The 23305-nt window shown below is 59.1% G+C and overlaps 1 protein-coding gene across 3 annotated transcripts in view; it reads left to right on the top strand.

Annotated features, from left to right (window-relative positions):
- The window catches only part of LTBP4 (latent transforming growth factor beta binding protein 4), a 27753-nt gene extending 4668 nt beyond the window's left edge, over positions 1-23085 (top strand). For 2 of the 3 annotated variants that reach the window (XM_040445824.1, XM_040445825.1), the window contains exons 5-33: positions 3569-3760; positions 3946-4193; positions 4271-4373; positions 4770-4844; positions 4943-5065; positions 5625-5789; positions 6403-6549; positions 6686-6793; positions 7405-7536; positions 7621-7746; positions 8498-8623; positions 9146-9388; positions 9869-9994; positions 10083-10202; positions 11322-11450; positions 11657-11782; positions 12184-12306; positions 12497-12628; positions 14590-14721; positions 14801-14926; positions 16023-16169; positions 17564-17830; positions 18133-18204; positions 18490-18618; positions 18833-18979; positions 19834-19986; positions 20720-21100; positions 21440-21592; positions 22658-23085. In XM_040445824.1, the coding sequence (XP_040301758.1) occupies positions 3569-3760; positions 3946-4193; positions 4271-4373; positions 4770-4844; positions 4943-5065; positions 5625-5789; positions 6403-6549; positions 6686-6793; positions 7405-7536; positions 7621-7746; positions 8498-8623; positions 9146-9388; positions 9869-9994; positions 10083-10202; positions 11322-11450; positions 11657-11782; positions 12184-12306; positions 12497-12628; positions 14590-14721; positions 14801-14926; positions 16023-16169; positions 17564-17830; positions 18133-18204; positions 18490-18618; positions 18833-18979; positions 19834-19986; positions 20720-21100; positions 21440-21592; positions 22658-22812 (4406 nt within the window). In that variant the 3' untranslated portion in view covers positions 22813-23085. Of the gene's footprint in view, positions 1-6; positions 249-3568; positions 3761-3945; positions 4194-4270; positions 4374-4769; positions 4845-4942; positions 5066-5624; positions 5790-6402; positions 6550-6685; positions 6794-7404; positions 7537-7620; positions 7747-8497; positions 8624-9145; positions 9389-9868; positions 9995-10082; positions 10203-11321; positions 11451-11656; positions 11783-12183; positions 12307-12496; positions 12629-14589; positions 14722-14800; positions 14927-16022; positions 16170-17563; positions 17831-18132; positions 18205-18489; positions 18619-18832; positions 18980-19833; positions 19987-20719; positions 21101-21439; positions 21593-22657 lie in introns of those variants that run through there. The other variant, XM_040445826.1, reaches the window with a different exon arrangement.
- Positions 23086-23305: the final 220 nt, after the last annotated feature.

The following is a 23305-nucleotide window of genomic DNA, read 5'->3' as shown; positions in this document are numbered from 1 at the left end:
TGCAGCCATGGCGGGCGGCGCGCGGGTGTCGCTATTGGTGCTGCTGGCGCTGCTCGGGCCGCAGCCCGTGCCGGGCCGGCCCCGAGAGCGCCTCCGCGTGCGCTTCACCCCCGCCGTGTGCGGCCTGCGCTGCGTCCATGGGCCCACCGGCTCCCGCTGTACCCCGACCTGCGCGCCCCGCAACACCACCAGCGTGGACAGCGGCGCGCCCGGCGGGGCGGCCCCGGGGGGACCCGGCTTCCGCGCCTGTGAGTGCGGGGTGGTGGTCCCGAGGGAGGGGTTCCCAGGGGGAGGAGGATCCCCGGGGACGGGAGAGACAGTTCCCCCAGGAGAGGGAGCCCAGATTCTGTGTACGGTAGTGTTGGGGAATCCCTGGGGTATTAAGGAAGGGAGACTTAAATTCCTGGCTTTTGGGGTTGAGTCCTGAGGGTCCCGATTTTGCAAAGCAATGAGGGTTCGCAGGGACCTGTGGCGTCCCACGTGAGGGGACTGGGGCAGGCTTTCATGCCTTTGAGTCAAAGTGGGGGATACCAGAATTGAGGAGCCTGGGAGCTTTGGGGAAGGGGGCCCCAATGCTGAGATTGTAAGGAGTCCTTGGAGACTAAGGGAGAGTTTCAGGGCCCCGAGGGGTGTCCCAGTTTCTTTATCTTTGGTTGGGAGGGGTTAGGAAAGGATGCGAATGCCTGTGAGGAGGGGGGTTGGGGTGAGGAAAGTTGATTGGCAGAGCTGAGGGGGACAGGGTCCCTAGAAGGAGGGTCTCTGCGGGACTCTGAGTTGCAAGGGTCGCACGTGGGAGAGAAACCCAGATAGGAGGCCTAGGGGAAGGGGCGCCCCCTGGGGGCAGAGGGGACAGGAGGGCGCGCACCAGGCACCCCTACAGATAGGGAGCCCCCCCCCCCCGCCGGGTTCAGGTGAGGTGGGGAGGGCGGGTCACCTGTTGGCCCCGGGGTGCAGGGATGGGTGGGCTCTCTGGGTCGCGGCCTACCTGCCCCCAACCCCAGAGGCCCTCTGGAGTGGGGAGTGGGGGCCCCTGGCTCTGAGAACTCGCCCAGCCTGGCCCCTAGCCAATCCAGCCCTGGCCGGCGTGAGCTCATCTCCCGCCTGAGCCCCCGCCCGCTGCCACTCCCTCCCTCCTCCCCTTCCTCCCTCCTGCCTACACTCCCTCCCGGCCCAGCCCCAACGCGCCCGTGCCAGGCGCCGTGCCCAGGCGGGTGCCAAGCCCCTGGAGGCACAAGAGGGGCATGTGAAGGGGGGCTGACCTCGGCAGGACCCCAGTGTCCTCAGCTCCTTATTTCTCCAGAGGCGTGGGGCATGGAGTTGGCCGTGCCCATGTAGCAACACGTCCTGGGTGTGGGAGCCCCAAGGGAGCTGGGTGGGGGGCCAGCATTCAGACCAAGAGAAGGCGGAGAAATGCCCGAGGAGGCTGGGAAATGCCCTGAGACCTAGCTGGATTACCATGCCTGCCAGCAGAGACCCTTGCTATTTTGGAATCTTGATTCCTAGTTAAGCCTCTCCCGGCTACTCAATTAAGGACCCTTATTAGGACACTCTGGAGTCCTGCCTGGCCTGACTCTCCTAACTAGGGGAGCCCAGAGTCTTAGCCTTCAGACCCTAAGCCTCCTCCCCACCCCTATCAACAGACTCCAGAGACCAGCCCCTCCAGTAAAGTTCCCTCCCATTCTTCTGATGTAATCCCCCAAACTGTGCCCCTCACCAGACAACTCTGTAGTATTGTCCCTCAGCTATTCCTCCCTGCTTCCCACAGAAACCCTAGACTACAGACCCTATGTAGTGATAACTCCACTCCCCAGTTGAATTCTCTTTCCACAAAAGACTTCCATTCTCTTATATTTCCAACTAAGTGCCATCGGATTCCCGATTCCTGTCTTTCCAAGCCTCGCTTTTCCAGCTGACCGCCCTCCCCAGGAACTTCTGATCCGTCTATCTTCAGAGAACCCCAGAGGGTCTTGCTCAGCTGATTCTCACAAGAAGACTCTCCACAGATACTGTGACTGCCCCCCCCCAGGCAGCCATTCATCCAAAGACTTGGGCACCTAATCCCTTAGTTGAGAGGGGATGTGAGATCCACAGTATCTTAGAATCTTCTCAGACAATTGAGGCTCTTGTGTGCTGGGGACTCCCAGGGAATCCCATTTCTCCATGTAAATCCTTTTCTCAGCACCCTCAAACTAGCTGTCCCCTAGAAGGCACTAGAGTCCTGTTTTCTGGGCAACTTCCCCAAAGGATTTAACGGACTTCTTCTGTTGAAAGGGAGCTTCGGTTTCTTCTGAGCTAGGCTCTCTTTCCATTCTAGAAACCTTAAGCCATCTTTGAATCCCAGAGTACTGCACTCTATCTGATCTCCTTCCAGGAGTCCAGTCTCTTTACCCTTCTAAATTGAAGGGGCTCCCTCTACGCTTTCCCTGTCTCCAGTGTGTGGCTCAGAATCCCACACACGCCTTCCTGGACGGCCCCAGCCGCCTGCCCCCTTCCTCCCCTCCGCACAGCTGTCTCCAGCTGTTCTCTGCAGCCCCGGGGGAGAAAGGGAGGGGGTGCCCTCGCAGGATACGTCCGGCCTTCTTTGGCTCAGCGGGCTCGGGGCTCCCCAAGGGTCCGGAATGCGGAGCCGCCGCCCTACCCCCGCCGCACCCCTCTCTTTGTTTACCCCGCCGCACAGCTGGCAGAGCCCCGCCCAGAGGTGGCCTGGGGCCCAGCGAGGGCGCGCAGAGGGGAGAGGAGGCGCGTTCCCGTCGCGGCCCCGCCCCCGGGCGACAGGAGGCGGGAAGGCAGAGCTAGAACTCTGGAGCGGGAGCCGGAGGGGAGGTGGGCGGAGACAAAGCGTGGTGGGTGGGGCTAGGACGCCCAGATAGCCGAGGAGGTGGGGCGGGAGGAGCGTGAGCCCGAGAGCCCGGGGAAATCCGCGTGAGGAAAGGAAGGTGGGCGGGGCTAAAGGCAGCAGGTTAAACACCTGGATAGGCGAGCTTTAGAATCCCGGGGGTAGAAGGTAATGTGGGCAAGGCTCTTAGAAGGCGAGGCATAGCCAGTGGGCGGAGATTGAGTCTCGTGGACCTGGCCAGACGGAATGTGCGCGTGCCTAGAATGCTAAAGAGACAGAGTTGGGAAAGGGGAGTGGTGTTAGGGGGTGGCCAAAACGTTGATTTAGGCAATGGAAGAGACCAGCGCCGGGTCCGCGTAGCTAGAACAGCAAAAAATCCAGCCTGGTGAAAAGATGGGCGGGGCTAAGTGCTAAGGAAAGAACTTGAGTGGTCGCGGCTGAGCCAATGGGCGGGGACAGCGCTGCCTGGGTGGGGCTGGAACACGGTGGACTCGACCTCAAAGTGGGACTCGAGAGGAAGGGCGGAGTGACCTGAAAGTGAAGAGCGGGAGGGCGTGGTGAACTGACCCAGTGGGAGGAGCTATACCAGAGGGCTGTAAGACCGGACCCAGCCAATGCAGGTGGTCTGGGTGGGTGGGGGTGACACAGGACAGCTCAAGGCGGAGCGGCTTACAACCACTAGGTGACAACGTTAGGGACTGAGTTAGCCTCTCTCCTCCCCCTCCCCCCCAGTCCTGTGTCCCTTGATCTGTCACAACGGCGGTGTGTGCGTGAAGCCTGACCGCTGCCTCTGTCCCCCGGACTTCGCTGGCAAATTCTGCCAGCTGCATTCCTCAGGCGCCCGGCCACCGGCCCCAGCCATGCCAGGTCTCACCCGCTCGGTGTACACCATGCCACTGGCCAACCACCGCGACGACGAGCACGGTGAGGAGGGCGCGGCCAGGGTCCCCTCTGATCCCTCTGTCCACTACCTCGCCGTTTCTCTGACCCCCATCTTTCCTGCCTTCCCCTAAGTACCCTTCTCCAGTGCGCCCTTCTGCCCATTCCTAGTCCCATTCCGTAAGAACTGGGGTGTAGACACCCCTTCGCCCCGCCGTGCCTCCCTCCAGGCGTGGCGTCCATGGTGAGCGTCCACGTGGAGCACCCGCAGGAGGCGTCCGTGGTGGTGCACCAGGTGGAGCGTGTGTCCGGCTCTTGGGAGGAGGCGGACGCCGAGGCAGTGGCGCGGGCGGAGGCGGCGGCGCGGGCGGAGGCGGCGGCGCCCTACACGGTGCTGGCACAGAGTGCGCCGCGCGAGGACAGCTATTCGGATGCCTCGGGCTTCGGTTACTGCTTTCGAGAGCTGCGCGGAGGCGAAGTGAGCAGAGGCGGGTGGGGAGGGGCCCGGAGCGTGCCACCACGCGGGGGCGCGCTCACCCAACACTTTTCCCACAGTGTGCGTCCCCGCTGCCCGGGCTCCGGACGCAGGAGGTGTGCTGCAGAGGGGCCGGCTTGGCCTGGGGCGTTCACGACTGTCAGGCATGCTCGGAGCACCTGGGTAAGTCCCAGAACGTCCCTGAGGTGCTTGGAGCTGGGGAGAGGTGATAACCCCGTGGCTCCTGGTACCCTGCCCATAGACAAACCCTGTTCACAAATTCTAACCACACGTACCCTGTTGTGGGGATCATTTCCAGTCTAGATCTATCCATACCGCTCTGGTACCGCCCACTCCACTTTCTGACTTTGTTTACTCTGTTCTCACCCCACATTTATACCATGGCCCCACTCATAAATTTCTGGAACCTCCCACGTTGCCTTCTGCCAGACGGCTTATCTCAGGCTCACCTTGCACTCAAGCCACACTCATCTTTTAATCTCTCCCATCCCTCTTTTGTCCCCGCCCATCTATTTTGGCTCCGCCCGCCCCTGGCCCACCCCTCTCTTCTCTCCACAGGCATTTCCGACCGAGTGGGCACCCCAGATGGACCGTGTCCAACCGGCTTTGAAAGGGTTAATGGGTCCTGCCAAGGTGAGCGGGGGCAGGAGTGGGAAGGGCTTGGCTCTACGAGCCGGGCTGGCAGGGAGCTCCCATCCCTGATGACCCTGAGCCCACGGCATTCCTCCTAGATGTGGATGAGTGCGCGACCGGCGGGCGCTGCCAGCACGGGGAGTGTGCAAACACGCACGGTGGGTACACGTGCGTGTGTCCGGACGGCTTCCTGCACGACTCGTCCCGCAGCAGCTGCATCTGTGAGCCACGGGAGAGGGTTGAGGCTGGATTGCCCGCCTGTCCGCCAGACCCTCAGACCCCATACCAGAGCACCCCCGGGGTCTTTAATTGCCTTAGACTCCCACGATCCCCCCCAGACTCCCGGGTCCCCCCAGTCACTCTTATTAGACACCCCCCCTCCCCAGAACGTCTCGGATTCTTACATACTCTCAGACTCCTTGGACCTTCTTCAGCCCCTCTAAGAACCCCTCAAACTTTTAGATCCATATCCCTTCTGATCTTCAGACTTCCTTTAGCTTTTCTCAGGCCCCCAAATCCCTTCCTCTCCCTCGACCACCAGACCTTCTGCAGACCTTGAGATCCTTCTCAGATTCTCCCATTGCCCCCTCAGGCCCTAAACCTTTCTCACACCTCCAGACCCCTCACCTCTCCTGAATGGCCTTTACAGACTTCTTTTGAATGGCCTTTACACCCACCAACCCCTCCCGGGGACCATCCTCCTGTCTCCCAGATCCCTTCGCCCCCACTGTTCCCTATAGTCGAAAGCCCACCCTGAAGAATTTCCTCCCCCACCCCCAGCCCAGCATGTGATCTCAGAGGCCAAAGGGCCCTGCTTCCGCGTCCTCCGCGACGGTGGCTGCTCCCTGCCCATTCTGCGCAATATCACCAAGCAGATCTGCTGCTGCAGCCGCGTGGGCAAAGCCTGGGGTCGAGGCTGCCAGCTCTGCCCACCGTTTGGCTCAGGTGAGCAGCCTCCTGCCCGGCCTATTTCTAGACTTGACTAAACGCGGTGCCCACCCTAGGTGCCCCAGGCCCTCAGATCCCCAGAGTGGACTCCACCAGGGTTCCACCTCACCTTTGGCCACCCCCACCCACCCCTGAGACAAACCCCTTCGCATCAACCCCAGCCTTGACTACCCCTAGCCCTTGAGGTATGCTGCCTGCCCAACCCTGTCCCCAAGCTTTGGCCAAGTCTGGAGTTCCAGAGATCCTGCCTTCAGTCTAAGCTCCGTCCCCACCCCAGATATGCCCTTCCCAGAGACAGTCCCCTGGCAGTGTAGCTTCTACCTAAAAACCAGACCCTTCAACAAACCAAAGCAGATCTCACCCTCAACCCCTGTCCCTGTCACTCTCCCAAATAGGAAAAAACATCCTTGGTCCCCACTCATACCCTCAGGGACGTCCCATTCTGTGGCCAGTGTACCACCCCAAACCAACATCCAACCCAAACCCCTGACACACACCCAGGCCAAGCCTTGCCCCCAGTCAAGGCCAGATTCTAGATTCCTCTTCTGTCTCATTCCTTCCTGCTTTCATGCCCTCTCTCTGCCCCTCTCCCTCCCTTTCTTGTTCCTAGAGGGTTTTCGGGAGATCTGTCCAGCTGGCCCTGGCTACCACTACTCGGCCTCTGACCTCCGCTACAACACCAGACCCCTGGGCCAGGAGCCACCCCGAGTGTCCGTCAGCCACCGGGCTCCACCCTCCACCTCTCGGCCACCCACAGGTGAGCTGGCTTCTGGAGGAAGAGGTGTCATCTCTGAGGGGCTGCCCTAGCCTCATAAGGAGGGGGACACCCAAATCCAGCTCTCCATTCATTGATATTCCTTTGTTTTTTTTTTTTTTTTTTTTTTTTTAACCAGGCTTTCTGCCCACACACCGTCCAGAACCCCGACTTGAGCCAAGGCCAGGCCCTGAGCTTCCCCTGCCCAGCATTCCTGCCTGGTCTGGTCCTGAGATCCCCGAATCAGGTGCAGTAGAGGGGATCGAGGGCATCAATGGGGGTATCACAGGTGGGGGTTCTAGCGGGGAGCTCCAAGGTGAAGATTCCAGGTTAGGGATGTTACAGCCAGAGGACGTAAGGAATTTGTGGGAAGAGAGAAAGATTTGGAGAGCTGAGTGTTGGGTAACATTAGGAGCTGGTGTCAGACAGGCCTGGGTTCAAGTTCTCACTTGATTGCACGAGTCATTTAACCTCTCTGAGCCTCAGTGTCCTTATCTGTAAAATGAGGATCATTGTGAGGATTCACTGAACTATCCCTGAAGAGTCTGCCACATAGTAAGTGCTGAGTTAATGTTGGACAATTGTTTTTCACACAGAGGGCACTAAGAACGTATCTCGGTCAGAGGACCGGAAAGCAAATATTCAGAAATGGAGACTTTGGGGTGGCAATAAGGGGAATTCAGGCGGAGGATCTGATAAGAAGTCCCATAACAAAGGAGCGGAGGATCAGAGGTGGAAGAGGGGTGGGGAGGGACAGACATGAGGGTGTCTTAGGCAGAGCGTCTGAAGGAATTGTACGGGGGTGAAAGGGACAGAGGATTCAGAGATGGGGGAACCCTGGCTGACTGGACTCCCCAGGTCCCTCTGCGGGCGTGTGTCAGCGCAATCCCCAGGTCTGCGGCCCAGGACGCTGCATCCCCCGGCCCAGTGGCTACACCTGCGCGTGCGATTCGGGTTTCCGGCTCAGCCCGCAGGGCACACACTGCGTCGGTGAGCCCGACAGAGAGGGTGGACGGAGGCGGGGCGGGGAATCTCTGCCAACCTCCTCCTGACCAGCCCCTTCCTGGCCCTCAGACGTGGACGAATGCCGCCGCGTGCCCCCGCCCTGTGCCCCCGGGCGCTGTGAAAACACGCCAGGCAGCTTCCATTGCGTGTGCGGCCCGGGCTTCCGAGCCGGCCCGCGGGCTACGGAGTGCTTGGGTGAGAAATCCGCCCTGCCCAGCTCCAGGCTCCACCCCTGCCCGGGTCTCCCTCCAGCAGTTCCCGCCCTCCCACGCTTCCCCACGCTCCCGGTCCCGCCCCCAGACCCGCTCCAGCTCTCCCTTCGGCCCCACCACGGCTTCTTCCCCGCCCAGCCGGCTTTTCCCGACGGGGCGGGTCCCTGCTGTAGCCGACTTCTCTCCCCAACCCTGTCCCGCTGCGCTCCTCCCTTGGCCCCGCCCCCACCATATTCCCAACTAGCTCCCGCCCTCCCTCAGGCCCCGCCCCTGTTCTACAACCGCGGCAACCTAGCACCTGACTCCTGATTCCTAACCTGCCGCACCTGGGCCCAGTACTCTAAACGCCCCTTGCCTCGCTTCTGCCCTCCCTTGGTTCGGTCCCCATAGCCGCCCTTCCCTCCATTGCCCTGCCTAGATCCTGCCTTTCCCAAATTGCCCCCCCCCCCCCCCGGGGCCCCCCCCCCCCCCCGCCCCCCCCCGGCCCCCCGGCGTCACCCGGCCCTCCCTCCCCCCCCCCCCCCCCCCCCCCCCCGTCCGCCTACGCCTCAATCCTACCCATTCCTTGCTCTCCTTACTGTCCCTGGCTCGCTCCCCAGTTGGGCCCAGGCCCAAGTCTGGCTCCGCCCCTGCCCTCCCCTCCTTCCATCCTCCCAGAGCCCTCGGAGGGCGGGCGTGGGGGCCGTGAGGGGGAGTGTCTGCCCCAGTCTGAACCTCCGGGTTTGTGACTACAGACGTGGACGAGTGCCACCGCGTGCCGCCGCCGTGTGACCGCGGGCGCTGCGAGAACACTCCAGGCAGCTTCTTGTGCGTGTGCCCCGCTGGGTACCAGGCTGCTCCCCACGGAGCCGGCTGCCAGGGTGAGGAACTGACAGGGACAGAGGGGAAGGGGATGTGCGGGGAAGGGTAGAGTGGCAGTGATGAGGGATGGAGAAACTGAGCAAGAGGCAGGGGAAGGCTGATTGCTGCGAGACGGGGCGGGGGGAGGGGGCAAGTTCTGAGAACCAGACACCTAGCCTGATGGCTGTAGAGACACAGTGACAGGGGGACGGAGAGGCCAAGTGATCGAAAACAGAAAAGCTGAGTCATTGAGGCTGGAGAGGCTGGAGGATGGAGAGAGATGTCAGTTCTGGGGGAAGGGGGTAGAGTTATGGAGAACAGGACAGAAAGAAGCCGACTGATGCTGACTAGAGTTCTAGGAGGCGGACAGGAAGCTTGGGGATTGAACAGGTAGAGGGATGTAGAGTGGAGAATTTGAATAATGGGGAATGGGGGGCAGACTGAGACAGACAAGGAGGCAGACTGATGGAGGTCAGGGAGGCAGAGGGGAGCACGGGGTGGGGGACATAAAGGTGTGACTCTGGGCCCCTTGCCCCGGGCAGATGTGGACGAGTGCACGCAGAGCCCAGGCCTTTGTGGCAGAGGGGTCTGTGAGAACCTGTCTGGCTCTTTCCGCTGTGTTTGCCCGGCTGGCTTCCGGGGCTCGGCGTGTGAAGAAGATGTGGATGAGTGTGCCCAAGAGCCACCGCCCTGCGGGCCAGGCCGCTGTGACAACACGGCTGGCTCCTTCCACTGTGCCTGCCCTGCTGGCTTCCGCTCCCAAGGACCGGGGGCCCCGTGCCAAGGTGAGGGTGCCGAACACAAGCCCGCTCCACCCCCATTTGCTGTGGGGACTGGAAAGAGACATGGTTGGGGTCAGAGAGGCAGAGTAATGGGGCTTGGTGATGGAGGACAGGGGCAGAGGAGTACTGAGAGGGTGGGGAGGGTCTGATTCAAGTCTTCTCCCCTTTCTGCAAATATGAGGGTGCTCTCCCTTCCGCCTCCCTTTTGGAATGATACTTTTGTGCTTGTGGGAACCCTAGGGAGGGGACAACTGACATGGGGAGGGCAACATGCAGGAGGTGGTGCCCTAGCTTCACCCTGGCAGCTGGAGAGACCTTCCCTGGGTAAACAGGGAAGGAATCTGTTCTCCTGGGAGATGGGATGAGCCTGGGCAAAGTCCAAGAGACTGCCTCCAGACTGCAATGTTGGGGTAGGTGGTGATGGCAATGGAGATGTTTGGGTCTAGGCCCCTTTCTCAGCCCCACTGGTCCCCTCTGCCCCAGATGTGGACGAGTGTGCCCGTAGCCCCCCGCCCTGTGCCTATGGCCGGTGTGAGAACACAGAAGGTGGCTTCCAGTGTGTCTGTCCCACCGGCTTCCAACCCAACGCTGCCGGCTCTGAGTGCGAGGGTGAGGCCGGGGAGGGAGGGAGGCATGTGGATGGGGGAGGGGGGCTTTGGGCTGCTCCTTCAAGGCCACCTTCTCCCCTGCTCCCCAGATGTGGATGAGTGTGAGAATCATCTGGCATGTCCTGGACAGGAGTGTGTGAACTCACCTGGCTCTTTCCAGTGCAGAGCCTGTCCTGCTGGTCACCACCTACACCATGGCCGATGCACTGGTGAGACCAAGCCCTGGCTATGACCTTAGACCTGCACCGTGACCCCTGACCTGGCCCATTATCTCCTGACCTGGACCTCAATCCTCTGGACCCTGACCCCCAGAGTCTGATTGTGACTCTTGACCTAGATTATGGGCCTCTGACCCATATTGCAAGTCCTGGCCTGGACCACCACCCTTGACTCTGAATGTGACTTCTGATTCTGTGGCCCCTGAACCCTCAACCTGTCTGTGACATTTGAACCTAACCATTACCCCTACTGATAAACTCTCCCTACAACCCTGATAGCAATTGTAACCCTTCTGATCCTGACTGTCCCTTGACCCTGAATGTGACCTGTGACTCCTAAACTTGACCATGACATTTGACCTAACCGTAACTCCTGACCATAACCCTTGACTCTCTGTGACCTTTGATCTTGTCTCTTTCATTGACCCTGCCCATTCTCAGAATACCTTCCCTGGCGTATTGGGTTCATGATCCCTGACCCTGACCCCTGACTAGAGGCAGAATTCTGGGCTCTGTTACCCCTGACCTGAATTGGTCTCAGATTCCAGTCACTGACTCTAACCCCTGATTTAACAGAATGCCATCCAATCATCTTGGTTTATAATACCTGACCTCTTACCCTAATTAATTTCTGACCCCAGTCCTCATCCAGAGTCCCTTCACTGACTCCAGGATCCTGGCACAGGGAGTTGCCAGAAAACCTGACCTACAAGACCCCCAATTATGGTCGCCAGAATCAGGGAATCTTGGTCTCTCCAACCTGCTCCTGCTGTGGATCTTTCAGCTCATATCCAACTCAAGACACTACCCACCAACTTCTCTAGAGCCCTCTGCCACAAGAGGATCCATCCAGCGTCCCTAAACCAGACCCCTCCCTCCCTTTTTTGTTGAGACAGAGACAGAGCATGAGCAGGGGAGGGGCAGAGAGAGAGAGAGGGAGACACAGAATCTGAAGCAGGCTCCAGGCTCTGAGCTGTCAGCACAGAGCCCTACGAGGGGCTTGAACTCACGGACTGTGAGATCATGACCTGAACTGAAGTCGGATGCTTAACCGACTGAACCACCCAGGCGCCCCAAACCAGACCCTTTCTGAAATCCCTGTTCCCACAGATGTGGACGAGTGCAGTTCGGGTGCCTCCTGCGGCCCCCATGGCCACTGCACCAACACCGATGGCTCCTTCCGCTGCAGCTGCGCGCCGGGCTACCGGGCGCCGTCGGGTCGGCCTGGGCCCTGCGCAGGTGGGCAGGGTGGGGAGAGGGCGGCGAGAGGACCGGAGAACCTGGGGGTGGGGTCCGGGCTCCTGGACAAAGCCTGATGGGGAGGTAGAAGCTCGACTTAAAGGATGTGGGTGGGGCTTAGAAACCCGCCCTCTGGGGTGTGGCTAGGGGCGGAGTTGATGCTCCCTGGGCCAGGACCCCGCAGCCCTATTTCTCCCATACCCTAGATGTGAACGAGTGCTTAGAGGGAGACTTTTGTTTTCCCCACGGCGAGTGCCTCAACACCGACGGCTCCTTTGCCTGCACTTGTGCCCCCGGCTACCGGCCCGGACCCCGCGGAGCCTCTTGCCTCGGTCCGTACCCAGGCTGGGCCTGGACCGGGAAAGGGTGGGCTTTCACCCAGAAAACCGGGACGGGGAGAGGGCGGAGGCGGCGCCTGACGTTTTGGACTGAGGTCTCAAAGCGTCAAAGCGGGGCTTGTGGAGCCTCTTGGCGTCGGCCAGGGAGGGGAGGGGTTTGGAGAGGGAAAGGCGGAGTCGGGATAAACTGCTCCGTGATTGGAAAGGACGGGGCCTGAACGCGTCGGAGGGGTGGGGCTTTCAGGGAAAGGAGGAGCCTAAGGCAGGCTGGGGGCGGAGGGGGGTGGGAAGAAGGGGAGACCTCAGCCAGAGAGGCGGGGCAAGGGCGGTGGAGGGGCCTGCCCGAGAATGGTAAGCCGAGGAGGTGGTCCGCGGTTTCGGACACTGTCCTGCAGACGTGGACGAGTGCAGCGAGGAGGACCTCTGCCAGAGCGGCGTCTGTACCAACACCGACGGCTCCTTCGAGTGCGTGTGTCCTCCCGGACATCGCGCCGGCCCAGACCTCGCCTCCTGCCTGGGTGAGAGGCGCCTGCCCGGCCTGATCCCTGCCCCTTGCCTCTCCTGCTCTGCCATTTGCCTCCCCTCCACTGCTTCCTCCCTTCCCCGCTTCTGACTCCCCTCTCCCTTCCTTAACTCCCCCCACCTGTTCTTATTTGCCTCCCAGCCTCCCCTGTTTCCCGCATCTGACTGCTCTGCCTCCTTTCTCAGACGTAGACGAATGTCGAGAGCGGGGCCCGGCCCTGTGCGGGTCCCAGCGTTGTGAGAATTCCCCTGGCTCCTACCGCTGTGTCCGAGACTGCGACCCTGGCTACCACGCGGGACCTGAGGGCACCTGTGACGGTGAGACTACTCTCCTTCCCCGCTCCTGTCTCTAGAACTAGTTGCTGGAATGAGCTCCCTTGGGGATGGAGGAGGAGCACCCTGCCTTCCGGACTTGGGAGGGAAGGAGCCGTCAACCAATGCATTTAACTGTGTCCCCATCTCTGTGGTGGAAATAAGCCACCAGGGTGTCCTTGCATTTTCCCCTGGAGGTGAGGTGGGAAATGGGGGTGGAGGGGAGGGGAGACACTCCTACCAGATACCAGGCCAAGCCTCACTTCCAGAAGCAGCCCTCTCTGCTCCTCTAGCTCAGTGCACATTTTAGGCTAGACCCCAGCAAGACATCTCCTCCAGGAAGAACTGTTAGCGCCTCCACAGCTTCCAGTGGGTTTCTTTCTCTCTGGGTCCCTTGAAGCCTGCCTTCTTTCACCTTCCACCACTCCCTCTACTTCCAGCTGCCCTCCCGGTCACTGAGAGGGGCCCAACCGGGGGCTGTCCTGGGCCCATCCTTTCCCAGTTCAAAATTCCCCAGGTTCCACCATGCTGGGCCTTGCCCGTTTAAACCCCACCTCCCAAGCTCTATTCCAAGTCTCTCCGGATTCTGTGCTTTCCCCCATTCTTCAGACTTCTCCAGCGCCCCTGCCCCGCCCCAAACGTGTCCGCCCACCCCTTCCAGTCCCAGCCCTTGCCTGCCCTTCTCATTCCTTATACCTTCCCCCACACCCTCCTCCCTCCCTTCCCAACCCCCCTGCCCTGTTTCCCCACCAGGCTCCAGCGGGGTACTGATGAGACAGGAGGTTGGGGCTAATGGAAAGATTTGTTTTTGCATAGTGTGTGGGTCAACATTTTGGGGGAGCAGATGAAATGACTGTGGGCTATCTTTGGCTCTCTGGCTGCCAGAACTCTGATCCGTGGAAGCCTAGTTTCAGGGGACTTCGTTCGCTCATTCTGCAGGAATTCATTAAGCACCTACTGTGTGCCAGACAGTGGCAATGAGCCAAACAAAATCAATGCCCTCACGGAGCTGACGGTGGGGGAGTAGGAGTGGGGGGAGGGAGAGACAGACAGTAAGTATGTAAATAAATTCAAGCTTCATTCAGCAAACAGTTTGGGGGCACACACTGTGTGTCAGGCATGGTTCTATACCCTGGGGTTACAGGGGGGAACAAGACAGACACAAGTCCCTGCATTATGGAGGTTATAGTCTAGGGAGGTGACAGTTGGCATGTTAAAAAATACATGGATATTTTTGACATATTAATATAATGTCAACTTTAAGAAGGGAAATAGGTGTCTGGGTGGCTCAGCTGGTTAAGCAGCTATTTTATTTTTTACATTTATTCATTTTGAGCGTGGGAAGGGGCAGAGAGAGAGGGAGACACAGAATTTGAAGCAGGCTCCAGGCTCCGAGCTGTCAGCACAGAGCCTGATGTGGGGCTCGAACCCACAAACTGTGAGATCATGACCTGAGCCAAAGTCGGACACTTAACCGACTGAGCCACCCAGGCACCCCTAAGCAGCTAACTCTTGATCTCAGCTCAGGTCTTGATCTCAGGGTCGTGAGTTCAAGCCCCATGTTGGGCTCCACGCCGGGTATGAAGCCTACTTTAAAAAAAAAAAAAAAAAGGAAAATAAAACATGATAAATGGACACAGATGATAGGGCAGTGGGGGAAGGGGTACTAGGAGAGCTTGACCTAGACACTTGAGTGAAGTTAAAGAGGGAGCCATGCAGATAACTGAGGGAAGAGTGTTCCTGACAGAGGAAACAGCAAGTGCAAAGGCCCTGAGATGGGCCCATGTTTGGACTACGTGAGAAATGGCGAGGAGACCTTAAAAGAGTCTCAACACTTCAGAAGCTCAGACTCCTAGAACACCGCATTTATAGGGACTTCTCAATCACGGGAACCGGAAGCGGCATCAGGAACTTGTGAATCCAGGCCTGTGACTCCCCTCCCCTCCCCCCACCTTACTCTTTTCCAGACGTGGATGAATGCCAAGAATATGGCTCAGCGATCTGCGGAGCCCGGCGCTGTGAGAACACCCCCGGCTCCTACCGCTGCACACCAGCCTGTGACCCTGGCTATCAGCCCACGCCAGGGGGCGGATGCCAGGGTGGGTGTCCATCAGGCACTGGGTGAGATGTGGAGGGCATGGAAAGCCCAGCAATAGCCTGACTGTCTGGCGGTTGCAGATGTGGACGAATGCCGGAATCGGTCCTTCTGCGGGGCCCACGCCGTGTGCCAGAACCTGCCAGGCTCTTTCCAGTGCCTCTGTGACCAGGGATACGAGGGGGCCAGGGACGGGCGTCACTGCGTGGGTACGGGGCTCGGGGGCTTGGGGGGGGGGCAGAGGGTGGGGAAGAGGTGGGTCAGGCCCTGCTCCTCTCTGTAGACCTGAACAAATGTGAGTTCACACTTAGTGTGTGAACAGATAGGAACTGACACGTTCGGGTTGTAGAATTTAGACTCTGGAATATACAGCATTTCCCTTGTCAGTCAGGACTCTTCTGGTTGCAAGCAACAGAAACCCTGTTCGTTCAGATCTTGTTTTGGGAGGGCCTAAAAAAATATGTGCGTAAAGTCTGTAAAATGCGCACTAATCTTTTTTTTTTTAATGGACACTGATCTTAAGTACATAGAAATATTTTCTTTTTTCCCAACATTTTGTGAGGAAATTTTCTTTTTTTTTTAATTTTTTTTTCAACATTTATTTATTTTTGGGACAGAGAGAGACAGAGCATGAACGGGGGAGGGGCAGAGAGAGAGGGAGACACAGAATCAGAAACAGGCTCCAGTCTCCGAGCCATCAGCCCAGAGCCTGACGAGGGGCTCAAACTCACGGACCGTGAGATCGTGACCTGGCTGAAGTGGGACGCTTAACCGACTGCGCCACCCAGGCGCCCCGGATCCAGGAATTCTAACAAGGCTAGCTGTCTCTCCCTCTCACCTCTGCTTTCCCGTGTTGTATTTCTGCTCAGGCAGACTCTTTTCAGAGTGACAAAGAAGGCCCTGGCATCTCTGGGCTCATATCCTCAGCTTGGCAACCCTAGGGCTAACGAGGGAGGCTCTTTCTTGGTAGTTCTACCAAAAGTCCCAGAACTAGCTTTGATTGGCCCAGTTTAGTCACCGCCTATCTCTCTGAACCAGAGAAATGCAGTAATCTGGTTGGCCAAGCCTGGAACTTGTGCCCACCCCTCAGAGTAGATTTAACCCTACTCATAAATACGTGAGTTGAAAATGGAGGGACAGAAGGCTCCCAAGGAAAATTCAGGGTCTGTCACCAGAAGATAAGTGGATGATGGGGTCTGGGTCATGAAGAATACCCTTCTATTTGAAAGCTCAGACTTTTAGAGCTTTGGAATCACAGACACCTACAACCATTGACTCTCCTTCCCCTCTGTCTCTTGCTCACAGATGTGAATGAATGTGAAACACTACAGGGTGTGTGTGGAGCTGCCCTCTGCGAGAATGTTGAAGGCTCCTTCCTGTGTGTCTGTCCCACCAGCCCTGAGGAGTTTGACCCTATGACTGGACGTTGTGTTCCCCCACGAACTTCTGCTGGTAAGACTGATATGTCTGTTTAACTGATGGCTTCAGGGCTCACAGAAAAATGACGTGGTCTAACCATTCCCGGCATGGGCAGGCTGCCATCAGTTAAATGTTGTTTTAAAGAACAATAAAAAATTCAGAACACGTGGGTTAACATGGGCTGTGGGACCGGGATCAGCCCTGTCCCTGACTCTACCAGATTCCTTCTTTCAACAAATGTTCACAGGGCATCCACTGTGTTTAGGCCTTATTCTAGGTACCAGAGACATGGTAGTGATCAGGAGAGACCACTCTTTCCTTAAGGAGCTCACAGTCCAGTGGGAGAAGGCAGAGATATCACCAGAGAGTGACAACCAGAGAAATCAGGGCTGGAAGGAGGAAGCTCAGGCCAGAAGGAACAAGGCTGTGATGGGGAAAGGCTGGGGGATTATGGGAATCCAGAGGAGGAGCCTACCCCAGCTGGAGAGGGAAGGGAGAGCTTCCTATAGGAGGGGAGGTCTGAACTGAGAGCAGGAGGAAGAGTAGAAATAAGCCAGGTGATGTGGGTGAGGGAGGGCATTCTGGGCAGAGGACACAGCAAGGGCAAAGGCCTGGCAAGGCAAGAGAGGACCTGCCATGTTTGAGGAACAAAAATAAGTTCAGGGTGGCATGCTGGACACAGCACGGGAAGGGGTGGGGAGAAGTGAGGCCGCAGAAGGATGCAGTGCTAGATCACACTGATTTACCCTCTCAGGGGGCTGGCCTTTCCTGAGGGCACTGTGGCACCCTGGGAGGGTTTTGGGTGGGAGAGGGGGATAATCAGAATCTGGCTGCCATGTGCAGGTGGGCTGGAGGGGGTGACACTAGGGGCTGGGAGCCTAGGGAGCATCCAGGGCAGGGACCTGGGCAGGAGAGGAGAAGACTGGACCAAGGCAGGGGCCATGAGAGGGGAGGAGGCAGGGGTGGTGGCAGGAGGTGAGAGGCCAAGTGGAGAGGCTGTGGGCTGCCTGGGGGGGGGGGGGGGGGGGGGGGGGGGGCCCGGGCCCCCGCCGCCCCCCCGGGCCCCCAGCCCGGCCCCCCGCCGGGCCCCCCCCCCCGGCAGGTGTCCAGGTCCAAGCCTAGGTTCGGGGACAAAGACTCTGAGGCCAGCTGGGGACACATTGGATGTGAGGACCCAGAAGGTAGCCAGGAGGCCAGAGGAATCCCCCCACCCCATCCCAAACTGCAGCTGGGATGATGGGCCAGACACCTGGGAGGGTGTGAGGTGCCAAAATGACAGGAGGTGAGAATGGGAGAAATGAGAACAGATGGTGAGAGGTGTGGCGTCCGGTTCAGCCTCCGTTTGGGGGCCTCAGTTTCCTCGTCTGTAACATGGGGGTGGGAGGCTCAGCCCATGCTGGCTGGGCTAAAGCCCCTTGTTTCTCCAGGCACATTCCCAGGCTCACAGCCCCAGGCACCTGCCAGCCCAGGTCTGCCTGCCAGGCCACCTCCGCCTTCCCCACCCCGCCGGCCCGGCCCGCCTAGGCAGGGCCCTGCGGGCAGCGGGCGCCGCGAGTGCTACTTTGACACAGCAGCTCCCGATGCATGTGACAACATCCTGGCACGGAATGTGACATGGCAGGAGTGCTGCTGTACCGTGGGTGAGGGCTGGGGCAGCGGCTGCCGCATCCAGCAGTGCCCCAGCACGGAGACAGGTGGGCATGGGCTCCTGGGTGGACATAGGGCTGAGGGTTTGGGTAGAAATAGGCAGGCATGCGACTGGGACAGAGGACACATTTGGACATGGGCTGGGGCACTGGTACCGTACAGGCAAGAGTAAGCTGCCAGCCAGGCGGGCGTGAGGCTGAGAGGTGGGCACAAACAGGCACAGGGCCTGAAAACGTGGGTGAGCAGGGGGCAGGAGTAAGCCCTGAGATAGATGGGCGGGAGCAAGCCCAGGGTGCAGGGCAGGGGCCCAGGCCAGGGTGTCTGGGCTCAGCTTTGTCTCTCTGTGCAGCTGAGTATCAGTCATTGTGCCCCCATGGCCGGGGCTACCTGGCACCCAGTGGAGACCTGAGCCTCAGGAGGGGTAAGCTGAGACTTCAAGCCCCACTCACCCTCAGCCCCCAGGCCCAGCTCCATCTCACCCTGTTTTCTTCACCTCTATCTCCCATCCTTTTTCTCTGTCTCTACCCCGCCCCCTCGCCTATCTCCACCTTTCCAGATCTCTACCTCTGGGTCTCTGTCGCCACCTTTCGGTCTCTCTCTTTCCCCGGTCAAGCCTCAGAATCACACATTCCCCCCATCCAGCCGCCCCACACCCCGGCCCCATCTCTCTTGGTGTGGGGCGCACCTCTGACCCTCCTTCCCGCAGACGTGGACGAGTGCCAGCTCTTCCGAGACCAGGTGTGCAAGAGCGGCGTGTGCGTGAACACGGCCCCAGGCTACTCATGTTACTGCAGCAACGGCTACTACTACCATGCCCAGCGACTGGAGTGCGTCGGTACGAGCTTCGCCTGCCTCCCCCCACCCCGCCCCCCAGTTCCACCCCCACCCCCTCCCAACCCTCTACCAAGCCAGCGCCTCTCTGGAATGTCGCCACCGCCAGCAGAAGTCCTCCCCGAAGTCTAGACTCCATCTATCAGGCTGTCAACGCGCTGGGGAAGTGGGAAAGGGTAGAGGGCTACTTCCTGACCACTCCCTCCATGCCTGCCTAGATAATGACGAGTGCGCAGACGAGGAGCCGGCGTGTGAAGGCGGCAGCTGCGTCAACACCGTGGGCTCTTATCACTGCACCTGCGAGCCCCCACTGGTGCTGGACGGCTCCCGGCGCCGCTGCGTCTCTAACGAGAGCCAGAGCCTCGGTAGCCCCGCCCCGCCCCCGGGCCCGCCCCGCCCCTCGCTCTCCGGGCTCAGCCCCACGCCCAGGCCACGCCCCCCGCGCACGTGCTCGGTCACGCCCCCCACGCCCTATTTACTTTCGGTGTCTGACTCTGCCACCACAGCTGGGCTGGCTGGGCTGGTGTCGGGGATTTGCTCTAAAGCCAAGGTTCCGGAGGAGCCTGGCACTTGCTGGCCGTGTGTACCTGCACGTTGCTTATCGCCTCTTGGCCGCAGCTTCCTTCTGGCACCTTGGGTGGACTACCTTACAGGGTGGCTGTGAGGAATTTCATTTTCAGGACCGTTATGGGACCTGATCTTACAAAGTGCCAAAGCCGTGCTTCCTCTTATTATTCCCCTGTGTGCCTCTGTCTCCTTCCACCTCTCTGGGGTTTCTGTCTTTAGGTTTTTCTCTGAATTTCTGCCACTCTCTGGGTCTGTCTTTGTTTCTAGGGGTCTGTTCCTTTTCGTCTCTCTCTCCATCTTTACTTTCCTGTTCTTGGATTCTCTGACTCTTTCGATGTGTTTGTCTCTATCTCTTTGGGTCCTTTCTTTTTGCCCAATGACCCAAACTCTCTTCTCCTTCCACTTCCTGTGTCTACATCCCCCCTCCCCACACCCCCGCTTTCTCCTCCTATGTGACTGCCTCATGCCAGACCAAGCGCATACTCCCCTGGAGCTAGCTCAGAGGCCTTCTGGGAGTCAGATCACAGCTGAGGAGAAGCGTCTGGTGTTAGGCACTGGGTAGCTGGGCTGCTCCAGCACAGGAGATGGCCAAGAATTTGGGAGGGTCCTATCCTGCCTGTCCCACCCTGATGCATGCTGTCTCTGCCCTCAGATGACAATCTGGGAGTGTGCTGGCAGGAAGTGGGGGCTGACCTCGTATGCAGTCGCCCTCGGCTGGATCGCCAGGCCACCTACACAGAGTGCTGCTGCCTCTATGGCGAGGCCTGGGGCATGGACTGTGCCCTCTGCCCCGCCCAGGACTCAGGTACTACGACCTGCCTGGGTCATACTCAGAGGCCAAGACATCCCATGAGACACCCACCCCCCACCCCGCCAAATCCTGGACCTTTAGACCTCAAATACCAGTTGTTCAGACACACCGTCCTGGCCCACAAACTACCTGGTCAGAACTCACAGACCTCCGAGTCTTAATGTATTGGACACTCACTTCCAGGTGCCTAAGACCCCAACCCACAACCCCAGAGATCCCCCAAATCTTGGCTCTTGGAACTCCTGAGTCCCCCAATCTTTAGCCCATGGGAACTCAGTCCAGGCCCAAAACCCTGATCCTTGGTCCTCAGACCTCCAGGTCCCATGGCTCAGATCCCCTCCTATGCACCCTGGCCCCTGAGCACCCCAGTAACAGTCCTGGGACTCCCCAGTTCTGGTTCCTAAAACACCCCCATCCAATTTCTCTAGGCCTCTAGTCCAATATCCCATGGGTCCTCCCTATTCCAGCACTTGGACCCTGATTCCTAGTCCCAGTACTTAGTACTCTCAATCCCAGCACCATGGAATCCCAGTCACAACCCTCAGCCCTAATCCTGCCTCCACAAACCCTATGGGGCCCTGCAATCCCAGCCCCCTCATTTGAAGTCCCTCCCATGCCTCAGCCCAAGGCCCTCCTCCTCTCCTCTCCTCTGGGCTCCTCTTTCCAGCCAGGGAACATGAATGGTGGGTTCTGAGGGCTAACCATGAGGCTTGGCTCCTATTCACAGATGACTTTGAGGCCCTGTGCAATGTGCTGCGCCCCCCTGCATATGGCCCCCCGCGGCCAGGTGGCTTTGGACTCCCTTACGAATATGGCCCTGACCTAGGTCCACCCTACCAGGGCCTTCCCTACGGGCCCGAGCTGTACCCGCCACCCGTGCTACCCTACGACCCCTACCCACCACCTCCTGGGCCTTTCGCCCGCCGAGAGGCCCCCTACGGAGCACCACCCTATGACATGCCCGACTTTGAGGACGACGGTGGCCCATATGGTGAATCTGAGGCTGCGGCACCACCCGGCCCGGGAACCCGCTGGCGCTATCGGTCCCGCGACACGCGTGGCTCCTTCCCAGAGCCTGAGGAGTCACCTGAAGGTGGAAGCTATGCTGGTGAGCACTGCGGGCGATCCAGAAACAAAGAGAAGCTGGGGTCGGGGGGTTGGCTCAGAGAGATGGGAGAACACAGATACAGTAGGAGAGAGCGTCGGAGAGCAGCGATGACGAGGGACAGAAACATACCTGCAGACCAAGGAGCTGAGGACAGGAGGAAAGTGATGGGGAGCAGTGCTAGGGAAACCTGGCCCCACGGCGCCCCCCACAGCCCGCGAACAGGACTCACGGTTTAGAAGAGGATATCCGGCCAGGGACGCGCACCGCCCCCCTCCCCGTTGGGGGTTTAAGATCTAGAAGGCAGAGACCCCTAACCAAGGAGCCCCGCATTCTCCGCAGGCGCGCTGTCTGGGCCCTACGAGGGACTGGAGGCGGAGGAGTGCGGGATCTTGGATGGCTGCGCCCACGGCCGCTGCGTGCGCGTCCCCGAGGGCTTCACCTGCGACTGCTTCAGTGGCTACCGCCTGGACACGACCCGCATGACCTGCGTCGGTGAGAGGCGGCCAGGGCCAGCTTGTGCGGGGCTAGGGTGGAAGCCCTGACCGGAGGTTGGGGGGGGCGGGAGGTGTCAGGGACGTCAAGGGGTTGGGCCCGACCAGGGGAAGCAGGAAGTGCATCCCGCGCAGGGATGGGATGTGCCTGAAGAAGGCGAGGTCAGGCTGCGAGAAAAGCAGAGCTTGACCTCCGGGCGGGGGGCTGGGCTGGAAGCAGGATTGAAGAATCCTGTAGAATCCCGCAGGTGTGATTGCTAGGGAGTCCCAGCGCTACCGTGGGCAACTTGACCGCTTTGGAGAGCTCCCGTCTTATATGAATCATGTTTGCCTAGTTCAGGCAGTAGTAAAGCAAAGTGGTTACAATCAAGGACTCTGGAGGAGTCGGACAGACCTCAGGCTCAGTTCTGCAACTTGCTGTGTGACCCTGGGACAGGTCACCGTCCCTTTTTTTAGTTTTTCTCATCTGAAAAATGAGCTTAAGTTGTAGAATCCATGTCATAGAGTTGTGAACATCATTAATACTGAAATACAATGAGACTGAGGCCTATGTGTAAACCAAGGCTCAGAAAAGAGAACTGAGTCCCCCAAGGACTCACAGCCAAAAAATAGCAGGGGACTGGGCACTCTGAGAACTGGGCAGAATGTGGGCTTGTTGTGTGATACTGGGCAAGGAGCTTCCCCAGGCTGCGTCTCAGTTTGCCCATATGAAAACAGAATCACTACCTACCTCAGGGTTATTAGTTGGATAAATACACATTATGTGCTTTAAACAATGCCTGGCATCGAGTAAGCATTAACTGTTGTGATATCATTATGAGTATTCTTTTCCTACCAAAATCCTAGTGACATAGGCCCTACCATACCCATCTTATAGAACACAAAGCTGAGTCTCAGGGATGTTAAGCCACTTGCCCATGCTCACACAGCCAGCAGGTGGTAGTGATTGGATTCAACTTCAAGCAGGAGGCTCAGCACCCCTTGAACCCCTGGACCCCCAGGGGCCAGATAAGCCGGCTCCAGGGTCCCCGGCCCTGAGCAGAGATCCTTGTACCTCCTTCTGCAGACATCAACGAGTGTGACGAGGCCGAGGCGGCCTCCCCGCTCTGCGTCAACGCACGCTGCGTCAACACCGATGGCTCCTTCCGCTGCATCTGCCGCCCAGGGTTCGCGCCCACGCACCAGCCGCACCACTGCGCGCCCGCCCGGCCGCGGGCCTGAGCTCCGGCGGTCCCAGGCTGTTTGCTCCGCGCCTGCGCACGCGGCTCCCTGCCGCGCACTCTCCCGCCCGCTGGCGCGCATGAGCACGGGGAGCCCGAGTGGTCGGAGAGGAAGGACGCACGAACCAATGGGAGGAGGGATGCCCTTCGCTGCTCCTGCCACCCTCAGCAACTCCTACCGACGCTGCGGGGGCCCGGGACTAGCCCACGGCGCCCTTCACGTTCCCTCTACTTTTTATGAAAAGTTTCAATTAAAAAAACACCTATTTTGTACCTTCTGCCTCTGCCAGTCTATGTTTCCGAAAGTCTGGTTCCAGAGTTTGTTCTCTGAGCCACTAAATTACATCCTCTTCCCATCCTGGACTCCGTGTCTGGCTCTTAATTTCCGTGCCTCTGTCGCTTAGTCTTTCTCCTATGTCCGTTTCTCTCTTTATCTCTGTTTCCTATCGCTTGTCTATTTCATTTTCTCTGCCCGATGCTCTATGACGCGGGGA

Source organism: Herpailurus yagouaroundi, unplaced genomic scaffold (assembly GCF_014898765.1).
Source record: "Herpailurus yagouaroundi ecotype Mexico unplaced genomic scaffold, PumYag 194, whole genome shotgun sequence".
Lineage (NCBI taxonomy): Eukaryota > Metazoa > Chordata > Mammalia > Carnivora > Felidae > Herpailurus > Herpailurus yagouaroundi.
Note: the sequence above shows the minus strand (reverse complement) of the source record. Positions and strands in the feature narration are given on the sequence as shown.